The 9,961-nt window shown below is 37.2% G+C and overlaps 4 protein-coding genes across 4 annotated transcripts; 2 read left to right on the top strand and 2 right to left on the bottom strand.

The window, feature by feature from the left end:
* Window positions 1-1,060: 1,060 nt before the first annotated feature.
* On the bottom strand, window positions 1,061-1,495 carry LOC18022489 (heat stress transcription factor C-1a). Its single transcript, XM_006405506.1, has one exon. The coding sequence runs from the start codon at window positions 1,493-1,495 to the stop codon at window positions 1,061-1,063; it is 435 nt and encodes a 144-aa protein (XP_006405569.1).
* Window positions 1,496-3,404: 1,909 nt separating this feature from the next.
* LOC18022488 (HIPL1 protein) lies at window positions 3,405-5,990 on the top strand. Its single transcript, XM_006405505.2, has 7 exons — window positions 3,405-3,498; window positions 3,602-3,756; window positions 3,846-4,617; window positions 4,692-4,907; window positions 4,996-5,174; window positions 5,258-5,493; window positions 5,579-5,990. The coding sequence occupies exons 1-7, from the start codon at window positions 3,405-3,407 to the stop codon at window positions 5,988-5,990; spliced, it is 2,064 nt and encodes a 687-aa protein (XP_006405568.1).
* A 334-nt stretch (window positions 5,991-6,324) lies between these two features.
* Window positions 6,325-7,957, bottom strand: LOC18022487 (uncharacterized protein At1g28695). Its single transcript, XM_006405504.2, has 3 exons — window positions 7,685-7,957; window positions 7,215-7,604; window positions 6,325-7,130 (listed from the first exon to the last, which is right to left on the bottom strand). Exons 1-3 carry the CDS (start codon window positions 7,820-7,822, stop codon window positions 6,645-6,647), a joined length of 1,014 nt encoding a protein of 337 aa, XP_006405567.1. The 5' UTR covers window positions 7,823-7,957; the 3' UTR covers window positions 6,325-6,644.
* A 699-nt stretch (window positions 7,958-8,656) lies between these two features.
* Window positions 8,657-9,440, top strand: LOC112088585. The gene is made up of 2 exons (XM_024159000.1): window positions 8,657-8,996; window positions 9,093-9,440. Exons 1-2 carry the CDS (start codon window positions 8,723-8,725, stop codon window positions 9,239-9,241), a joined length of 423 nt encoding a protein of 140 aa, XP_024014768.1. The 5' UTR covers window positions 8,657-8,722; the 3' UTR covers window positions 9,242-9,440.
* Window positions 9,441-9,961: the final 521 nt, after the last annotated feature.

Genomic DNA, 9,961 nt, shown 5'->3' with positions numbered 1-9,961 from the left:
TAAAAGAATTCATAATCCTTATCCGTGGTGAAACCCTAGTTTCTTAGGTGAAACGTGCGAAATAAGGAAGACAAATATCGACAATAAACTCAAAACTAATGAAGACACCGTCCTATTTGCTGTAGGAAGTAGAAGCAAACCTGAGATCTTCGGTTAGGGAAACCGCTTTTCAAATCGAAATCTAGAGAAAGAGAGGAGAAAGTCCTAAACTCTTCGGATCTGAAAAAAAAAAAAAAACAAACCCCAAATTATTATTATAGTAGGATCCAGCGAAGAAGTGGGAGCATTATTTAAAAGATCAGCTATAAATTGAAATTTACGGTCAAGATATGACCAGGTAGATTTCTACGGTCAAGATTAACACTAGAAAGTCGGTTTGATATAGATTTTGCATTATTAATTAATAATAATGGTTCTAGGTTATTTTTGTTTGTGTTTATGTCCAAAATCAAAACGACCTCGTATCGTCGACACCAAACATAACCAAACCCTAAAACGTATGGAACGAGTTAATTCACCATAGCCTTCGAAGTTAACACAATCATCTAATAATAGTAGCTTGCGAGATATTTGACATATTGTAGATGACACTACGTTTTTGACAAAAATAATCCGGACAAAATTTTATAAATCTAACCAGTGACCGTGAGGAACTCGAACCCTTACAATTCTCTTGAGTACAAATAATACAACAAGGAAAGTGAGAGTGGAAAAAACTATAACAAATCAGAGGCACAACAACAATCACAAGCCAAAAAAAAACTTAAGAATAAACCCCACAAAAAAGAAAAAAAAAGAAGTTAATGACATCTGAATTAAATTAAACCAAAGATGGAAATTAAGCTCCAACAAGCTCTTTCCTATTGACATCAAGAGAATCATGTTAACTTAAACTTTAAAGTTTTGCATCATGGACAATCTACACAAGAAGTAAGAAACATCTCTTGGCAATAGATCAAAACATAAAACCAGAGGTTAGATAAACATATACCGTTTCTGAAAATAAACTTAAATCGCTTTACCACTAAACTATAGATACACATAAAAGACTGAGATGACTTCAAATTTGTAATTGTTGAAAGAGATCCTCCACTTTGGCTACTTCCTCTTTGGCTATAGCTTTCTTTGGTTTGAATATAATTCGTCTTGGTTTGAGTTTAGCTTCAAATTTCTCCATCCCCTCAGTCCTAGATTTCACCGACATCTTCTTCATCAAAAGCTCAGGTACACCTCTCACGAAATCTTCATGTCCAAACTCATATTGCCCGATTCTTCTAAAGCCATGAATGAAAAGCTCGGACTCAAACTTCGAGAAATCCCTACCAAACTCTGCGAACATGGGAAGGATCCTTCTGCGAAACCCTTCAACATCCCAAACGATGAAACTGTTGTTGTTTTTGCCCCAAGAGATGATTCGATTGAACGAAGGATCATCAACAATCTGGTATAATTTGGTGTAGAACGAAGAGGACTCGTTTGGAAATCTCTGAAACATCGTACACGTAACTGAAACACGAAGAACGCAGAAAACCCTAAACTCTTCAGATCAGAAAAAACAAATCCTCAAATTATAGTTGGACTTGGAGCGAACGAGAGGGGAAGCACTATTTATAGATCAGCTATTAAATGAGATTGACGGTCAAGATATGACCAGGTGGATTTTTACGATCAAGATTAACACCACAAAGTCGGTTTGACATACAAGGTCGTGTTATCAATTATGTTATGGATTGGGAAACATTGGTGTAGGGTCTAATTTTAATAAATTACTTATAAAAACTTATTTTTTACAAAATATATTACACTATAATTTGAAATTTGCGTTTATTTTTTTTTCATTCATAAAAAACATTAAAAAATATAACTAATATTTAAATATAGTCCTAGGCTAAACATCTACAATCAGATTCTCAAGTCTTCATCAACACAATTAAAAAAAACAGTGACAAATCAAAGAAATCATAGGAATCACTCATGATATCTCTGTGCTATCTACATGTTTCCTTAATGTTTCTTTTGATCATATCCCTCGAGCAGCCAATGCATTGGCTGACTCCATCGCAAAACAGTCACTATGTGACGGTGTACTGCCTTAACGAATTTCTTCTTTAATGAAAGTTCTTAGATGTTCAAAGAAAAAAAATATAACTAACATTGCTTGTAAATTTATATTTTGTTATACAAATGTTCTTTCAACAAATTGATTATGGCAAGAGCCATTTCTAATTTAGTGGTAATTTTGTATTAAGACTAATTTGATGAGATGTTTATGAAAAAAAATTATGTTGTTATTTGTTAGTGATCATAAACGTATTTTTTCATCTTTTGTTTTTAATCAAATATTATATTTTTAAAAAAAAAATGAATAAGCTAAAAAAATATACAAATTATTTTCCATCTAAAGTTTATTAGCTAGTTTATTCAAAGTAATTAAAAATATATATATTTTAAATTATAATTTGAGATCACCTATATATTAATTAGGTTATATACAAATTTTATCGTTAAGTTACTTCTCGTTTGATTTAACCAAAATAAAGATTATCTGGATTTTGTGATATTTGTTTTTTTTTTAATAATTAATATTTAATAACTTTTATTATACATAAGACGAAAACACAGAAAAACGACACCGTTTGGTTGTCGCCAATCAATGCACATGACAAAACTCTAAAACACACCGTGTTATCTCAAATTTCTGCTGGAAAGCTCTGATGAGACGCAGCGTTTTAGTTCGGCAGTGTTTTTGTGTGAAGTAACACGGTGCGTTTTAGTTCGGCAGTGTTTTTGTGCGAGGTAACACGGTGCGTTTTAGGAGTATCTGATTTGATTTGGGATGTGAAGATTCTGAAATTAAGGGTTTTGGTAAATTTGTTGCGAATCTCTTTGGCGCTAAAGTAAATCCTTAATCACCTTCTTGGAATAAATTAATTACTTATTACTTCAAATTATGATAATGTTCTGTTCTTGGTTTTCAAGGTTTAGAGTAAGACAGAGGTCTGAAATCAAGATTGTTTTGGCATCTTTTATCAGTCCCAACAGTTTATTTATTTATTCATTCTGTATTATTTAATTGGTTCAAAGTTCAAACCAATTTGTATATTAGATTTTTATTAAAGATTCTGCTAGTTGTCTTTCTGGTTCAACTGAAAAAAAAAAGTCTTCATTAATTTATAAGAATATTATCAGTTCTTGTCTGGAGCTATGGTCTTCTCTTTGATTTCTTGGTAAGAGTTCCATTTCTGTGGGAATCTGTAGAGAGAACTCTGTGAGTTTTTGTTTTTTGTTTTTTTTCAGATTGTTTTCAATTCAATCTATAGGTTTATTTCATGCGTTGGGGTAGATCCTAAAAATATTACAGAAGACTCAAAACAATCAGTTCTTAATTGTTAGAAAGGAAAAAAATGGGTTTTCTGTCTTCAGGATCAGTCTTGCTTTCTTACCTTGTGCTGTTTCTTGCTAAAGAATCTTTGTCACATCCATTATGTAATGATTTGAGTAGGTACCTCTCTGTTTTCTATTTTTCTCATGAGATTAGATTGGTGACTTTGTTGTGTTCTTTGCCGTTTCTTTTTCTGATTTTTTGGAACTGCTTTGTCAGCTGCACCGTTTAATCTGAAGCAACCACTCGCTTTTTGTCAATTCAATGGAAGTGTATGCTGTAACTCCAAGGAGGACTTGGAGTTGCAGAGACAGTTTCAAGTAATCAATGTATCTAAGAACTGTTCTCCGCTTCTCAAATCGTTACTTTGCTCGGTAAGGCCTGTTTACAAGAAACATAAAGCTGTTCTGTTCTTGTTTTTTCAAAACCTCTCTAGCTATCACTTGATTATTTATGGTTGCAGAAGTGTGATCCTTTCGCAGCAGAGCTTTTCCGTGTTGAGTCAGTATCTAGACAAGTTCCTGCGCTCTGCAACTCCACAGTTTCTTCTAATAAGTCAACACAATCGCTAGCCGAAACTGATTTCTGCGACAGATTTTGGAACGAATGTCAGAATCTCTCTGTAACCAACACTCCTTTTGCATCTCAAGCTGGAGATGGAGGCAGCAGTAGTAATGTCAACTCCACAATCTCTAAAATATGGAAATCAAGCAATGACTTCTGCAAGGTCTTTGGTGGAGCTTCAGAAGAATCCTCTGTGTGCTTCAATGGCCAGGCGGTCTCCTTTAACGTTTCAAAAGTTACCGGTCCATCTCCTTCAGGCATATGCCTTGAGAAGCTTGCTAATGGTTCTTATCTTAACATGGTACCACATCCCGATGGTTCTAACCGCGTGTTTCTGTCTGATCAAGCCGGGAAAATATACTCGGTGAGTATTCCACCTGAAGGATCTGGAGAAATCTTGAAGATAGACGAAACTAACCTGTTTCTTGATATTACTCAAGAAGTGCACTTTGATGCTGAGCTTGGACTGCTAGGATTAGCTTTCCATCCAAACTTCTTGAAAAACGGTAGATTCTTTGTTTCTTTCAACTGCGATAAACTTAAGTGGCCAGAATGTGCTGGCAGATGCGCGTGCAACTCAGATGTTGACTGTGACCCTGCAAAGCTAGATTCTGATAGTGGAGCAAGCCCATGTCAATACCATAGTGTCATCTCAGAGTTCTTCTCTAATGGTATTACCTTCGTTTTTGTGTTTTCTCCTTATATTGGATGTTCTTGCTGAGACGTTCTTGATGTGTTTTTTCAGGGACTTATGTTAAACCGGTGGAGGTAAGACGAATCTTTACAATGGGTCTTCCTTTTACAACGCATCACGGTGGACAAATCTTGTTCGGACCAAAAGATGGGTACTTGTATTTCATGATGGGTGATGGTGGAAGCAAAGGAGATCCACACAACTTTGCACAGAACAAGAAATCATTGCTGGGGAAGATCATGAGATTCGATGTGAATAATGCTCCAGGTAATACATGCTAATACAGTAGAAGTAGCTATATCTTCACAAGGAAAACATGCATGAACAATGGTTCTTGTTTCTCTTTCTTTATCAGATGCAAAAGCGATTAGCGAGTTACATCTATGGGGAAACTATTCTATACCAAAGGACAATCCGTTTTCTCAAGATAAGAATCTGCTTCCTGAAATATGGGCCATGGGAGTCAGAAATCCATGGCGTTGTAGTTTTGACTCACATAGGCCTTCTTATTTCCTGTGTGCCGATGTTGGAGAGGTACTAACATTTTCTTACATTTTCTCTTCAGATTATTGATCAAAAAGAGGCAATAAACTTTTCTTTACATGTTGAGTTTGCAGGACAATTATGAAGAAGTGGATATGATCACTAAAGGAGGAAACTATGGTTGGCATTACTACGAGGGACCTTTACCGTTTAAGCCCTCTAAACTCAGCAACTCATCAACAAAGATTGAAAATCCGATCTTCCCGGTTATGTGGTACAATCATTCAGAAATAAACCAGAAAGAAAGATCTGCATCAATAACCGGAGGATACTTTTATCGTTCCTCTACTGATCCGTGCTTGTATGGAACGTACGTTCTCTCTTTCCACTTCTCTTTTATCTATCAAAACCAATATTGTAAAATGAAGAACAATTCCTCTGTTTTGTCTTTTTAGGTATCTCTTTGCAGACTTATACGCCGGAGTTATTTTCGGTGGAGTAGAAACTCCGGTAGGTAGTGGAGACTTCACGAGCTCTCGTATTCCCATACAATGTGCCTCGGATTCGCCAATCTTTTGCTCATCTGAAACAGAGCCTTCCTCTTCATTTCCACCTCTTGGCTTTGTGTTCTCCTTTGGAGAAGACAACAAGAAGGACATCTACTTACTTGCAAGCAATGGTCTGTACAGAATCGCTCGCCCGAGCCGTTGTAGCTTCCATTGCCCTCTTGAAACTATAACGTCCGTAGCTCCTTCACAACAGCCTGATCGTTCTCCGCCGTCTCCATCATCGTCTAAACGAGTACACGACATTAGTACTCTTGTTAAAATTTTCGTAGCTTGGTTTTTTCTTTTGCTTGTTGTATAGTGAAAAAGGAACATGTTTAAAGATCCGTACATAATTAAACAGAGGCAAAATGTTTGAAACTATTTCGGTTAAGACAAATGATGTGAAGTGAAACAACATTTGAGCGAAAAAATAAATATCAGAAGTGTCACACCTGTTGTGCAACGAGAGTGGAATTGGCTGCATTACACGAGAAATACCATTTTACATTTTCAATTTAAAATGTCGATAAGCAACTTTTGGACATGAAATTTTAACTCTTGTTAGTTTTTTTTTTTTTTTGATTAAATGTAAAATTTTATTCATCAAACCGTTACAACAAGTGCAGCTTTTGTAAAAGTTTGGGAAATCTAAATAACTTGATATCTTCTTATTTTACATTGAAAAAAAAACAAAAAAGGCAAATGGTTAACAGCTGCCAGAACTATCTTCTCAAAGGAAAGAAGTGCAATGAACAAATGGAGCTTGTGAAACACGTAAAAGCTATAAAAACAATGTTTTTGTAGCACGAGTAGAATATGGTGCGTTTGCCTCTAGCTAGCTAGCTAGGAGCCTAGGATTAATCTTTGATTGGAGGGCAAGAAACAGAAACCATCAAGAGGTGCACTTAATTAATTAATTGTGTTGTTTGTATAATTGTATATATCAATCTCATTAGCACAAACGAGAAGAGGGTCAGTGCTTTGGGGTATAGTGGGTGTCTTTCCATGAACGACGACAATTAACATGAGGGCTCCACTTAGTATTGACATGTGAGGCTTTGTAGCTTTTCCAGTCACGAAGAACAAGGGTGAGATCAGAGATCTTGGCAGGGATATGCACGCAGCAGTTGGCATGGACGGTGGTAACAGCTCCCATGTCAGTGCTGTCTTCGCAAAAGCCGCTAAAGAAAGTGGTCTTGAGGAAGCCAACAGCGAGACCGAGCTGGTCGAAGTAGCCCGAGTGGAGTAACTTCTTGAGGACGTCTTGTTCCTTCATCCCCTTTGAAGTTAGTCTCATGTCGTACCATTTCTGAAAGAGATTGATAGTCCTGTTGTTGGAACGGACGTGGTAGAAGCCCGTGTTGATCGCGTGTCCTCCGTCCACGCTTATCTGTATATCCAAGCTACCATTGTTGCTTAACCGAGAGAAGGGGTTCCTTAGCCACATCACGTCCGTGTCCTGACAAAATTAGCCACACATCACGTCCCAAACCCTAATAACGAAAGTGTGTTTGGTGTTTTATGTATAACCGTGACAACTAACCGTGAAAATTATATGGTAGCCACGGCGTAGGACGTCTAGAAGCAACCGAGTCCTACGCCACATCATCTCAATGAAATCTTTTGACATGTACACTTTCTCTCCTTCCAAGTCAACACCATCGGTCTCCATCTTGTAGCAATGGAGCCTCCTGTAACGACAACGATCGTAGGCCGTCTGATCAGCTGCCACCATCAGAAGATGGTCCAGCAATGGCAGAGTCCCTTCTCCTTGCCAGAAACTCTCCAAGAACAGATCCATCATTGTCCTCTCAACTCCAACATCCTCCACGTACGCTTTGTTCACCATCGCTATTATCACCGTCTTGTTGTTTCCTGCCGCTGCCCTGTCCAACGCTGCCTCTAGCTCGTCCACCGGAAACTTTGTTCTTCTCTGTCACCACTTGAGTATTAATATCCATCTCCTATATATATTTTACTCTAGTTTCCAATATATTATGAATATCAACTTACCTGATTGTTGACACTGCGTTGGAGATCGGCGATAGGGTCCGAAATCAGACGTGAAGAGAAGCAGATGTATAGAGCACCAGTAAAGAGGAGAGCAACGGCCACGGCGATATCGCAGGAGGAGTTATTGCATAGAGGCATGTTATCTGTTGTAAGAACACTAGGAGTAGGAGACTCACGTATCTTATGTGCACTTTTCTCACTCTAGCTACTTCCCCTTTAATTTTGTACACAACAATTTAACCTACATATTTATTTATATATAAGTGATCGCAAATTTTGGTGCATACAGAATCCACTTTTTTTTTTTTTTTTTGTTGACAAAAGATATGGAATCCACTTTTTTTTTTGTTTGTTGTCAAAAGATATTGAATCCGCTAATCTTTTCTTCTTAGAGTTTTAATGATGAGACTCATACATATATTATAACATTAAACTTTCATAACTCCCAATTTGTAAAACGTTCAACTAATTGTTAACGCAAAAAAGGAACGTTCACATGATTGGTCTTAAGTTTTTCTTCACATGTTATTTAATGTTCATGATGAGGTTAGTTAGGGGCATACTTTTTTCTTCCTCTTTTTGCATTTGTATTAAAATTTATATTGCATCACCAAGGTTTTCTATTTTCTACCGGGAAAATTAGTTTGGATCCCTTCATGTATTTCACAATGCTTGTTGCACCAAAACGTTTATTTACATGAGTAAGTGTTGATGATGATGGTTTTTTCCATGAACGATGGTGAGTGGACAAAAGAAACGGTCTACGTTTATTTATTTATATTAAATTTATTGTTTTAGTTAATATCGTTTTGGCCACATGAATTTTCTGTCTTGCATCACAAAATTCAGCCGGATTTAGATTTGGATATTAACTATACAAAATATATATATATATATATATATATACAATAATCATTGTACTTTACACATTAAGAATAGTATTTCGTCCCTTTTTTTTTGTGTGTGTGCAAAACGATCTTTCATTAATTAATCGTGGATAGAGAAACTGCTTTGGGGCTTGAAGCATACGAGGTAGCAATGATTCCTCGTTTGGGACTTGAGGAAGTGGTTCGTCGAAGCCGCTTCATTAATAACCTTCTTGCACAATGCGATGATGATAACCAGAACGATGATGCTGCAGAACCCACTCCAGATAGGGCCAATTCACCACCGAATAACAATGCGGCGTCTGTTGACTCCTCTGAAGATGAAGGATGGTTTGGCGATGAGCCTCTAAAGGAGTATGAATCCTTTCTTTCTGAAAGTGATATTTCCCAGTCAGATGGGGGATCTGCGTCAGCCAAAAAACTAGGTAAAAGAAACTTTACTGCTGAAGTTTGTGTTGATGGAATGGAACATATAAGTGCAGGGCATCTTCACAAGCGTTTGAGGATTGAAACATCTCCAGTGGATAAGCGTATGCAGGGCGACACTTTGTATGATGGTAATGCTCTTCTAAAGATCCAATCGGACTACCCGGACCTCGTGGAAGCGGCTGGCGCTTTTTCTCTCCATTTCAAAGGCGCGGTGGGCCCTAATCCACCACCAGTCCCATGAGAATTGAGGTGTTGAACTGTCTAAGCTTAGGACAACGCCTGACAGTTCGACGTCTCAAGGAGATACAAAGATTGTATTCTCCAAATTTGTTGTTCTTGGTGGAAACAAAACAGAATCGGATGACTATGTTAGGGATATAGGTGCTTTGTTAGGTTTTTCTGATAGTTGTATTGTTTCTCCCGTAGGTCTAAGTGGTGGTCTTTCTGTTCTTTGTAATTTCTCCGATGCAAGGCTTGTGGATTTATCTATTGAATATAAGTCATTTAACTTCTACTTGTCTTGTCTTGCATTTATGGAGATTCAGTTCCAAAGAATAGACATTTGTTATAGGAACGTCTTCAAAGGTTAGGTATTTCTAGAACGGGCCCATGGATGATGTGCGGGGATTTTAATGAGATATTGGAGTCTTCTGAGAAACGTGAAGGTAAAACACGAACTGCTGGAAGCTTTAAAGATTTTAAGACAATGGTGAGTGTTTGTGATATGAAAGATCTCAAGGCCAAAGGCTCTTACAGTTGGGTTGGTCGCAGAAGGTCTGAGGTGATTGAGTGTTGCCTTGATCGTGTTTTAGTCAACACTCAATGGATAAATTTGTATCCAACATCTGAAACTGAATTTTTGGATCTTGCAGAATCTGATCTGTTGCGGATCTTCTTGATATTAGCTTTCCTTTCATTTAGTCAATCATATATACTCTGTAGTTATGGCAATTAGGTTCTC

This window comes from Eutrema salsugineum, unplaced genomic scaffold (assembly GCF_000478725.1).
Source record: "Eutrema salsugineum unplaced genomic scaffold, Eutsalg1_0 scaffold_14, whole genome shotgun sequence".
Classification (NCBI taxonomy): domain Eukaryota; kingdom Viridiplantae; phylum Streptophyta; class Magnoliopsida; order Brassicales; family Brassicaceae; genus Eutrema; species Eutrema salsugineum.
Note: the sequence above shows the minus strand (reverse complement) of the source record. Positions and strands in the feature narration are given on the sequence as shown.

Excerpts from the sequence above, each read along its gene's own strand:
- LOC18022489 (XM_006405506.1), bottom strand. The coding sequence starts at position 1,495 with ATGTTTCAGAGATTTCCAAACGAGTCCTCTTCGTTCTACACCAAATTA.
- LOC18022488 (XM_006405505.2), top strand. The coding sequence starts at position 3,405 with ATGGGTTTTCTGTCTTCAGGATCAGTCTTGCTTTCTTACCTTGTGCTG. Across the intron at positions 4,618-4,691 it reads CTCAGAGTTCTTCTCTAATG|GGACTTATGTTAAACCGGTG; the intron begins GTATTACCTTCG and ends GTGTTTTTTCAG. Across the intron at positions 4,908-4,995 it reads CGATGTGAATAATGCTCCAG|ATGCAAAAGCGATTAGCGAG; the intron begins GTAATACATGCT and ends TTTCTTTATCAG.
- LOC18022487 (XM_006405504.2), bottom strand. The coding sequence starts at position 7,822 with ATGCCTCTATGCAATAACTCCTCCTGCGATATCGCCGTGGCCGTTGCT. Across the intron at positions 7,605-7,684 it reads AACGCAGTGTCAACAATCAG|AGAAGAACAAAGTTTCCGGT; the intron begins GTAAGTTGATAT and ends AAGTGGTGACAG. Across the intron at positions 7,131-7,214 it reads GCTACCATATAATTTTCACG|GACACGGACGTGATGTGGCT; the intron begins GTTAGTTGTCAC and ends TAATTTTGTCAG.
- LOC112088585 (XM_024159000.1), top strand. The coding sequence starts at position 8,723 with ATGATTCCTCGTTTGGGACTTGAGGAAGTGGTTCGTCGAAGCCGCTTC. Across the intron at positions 8,997-9,092 it reads TGCGTCAGCCAAAAAACTAG|TGGATAAGCGTATGCAGGGC; the intron begins GTAAAAGAAACT and ends AAACATCTCCAG.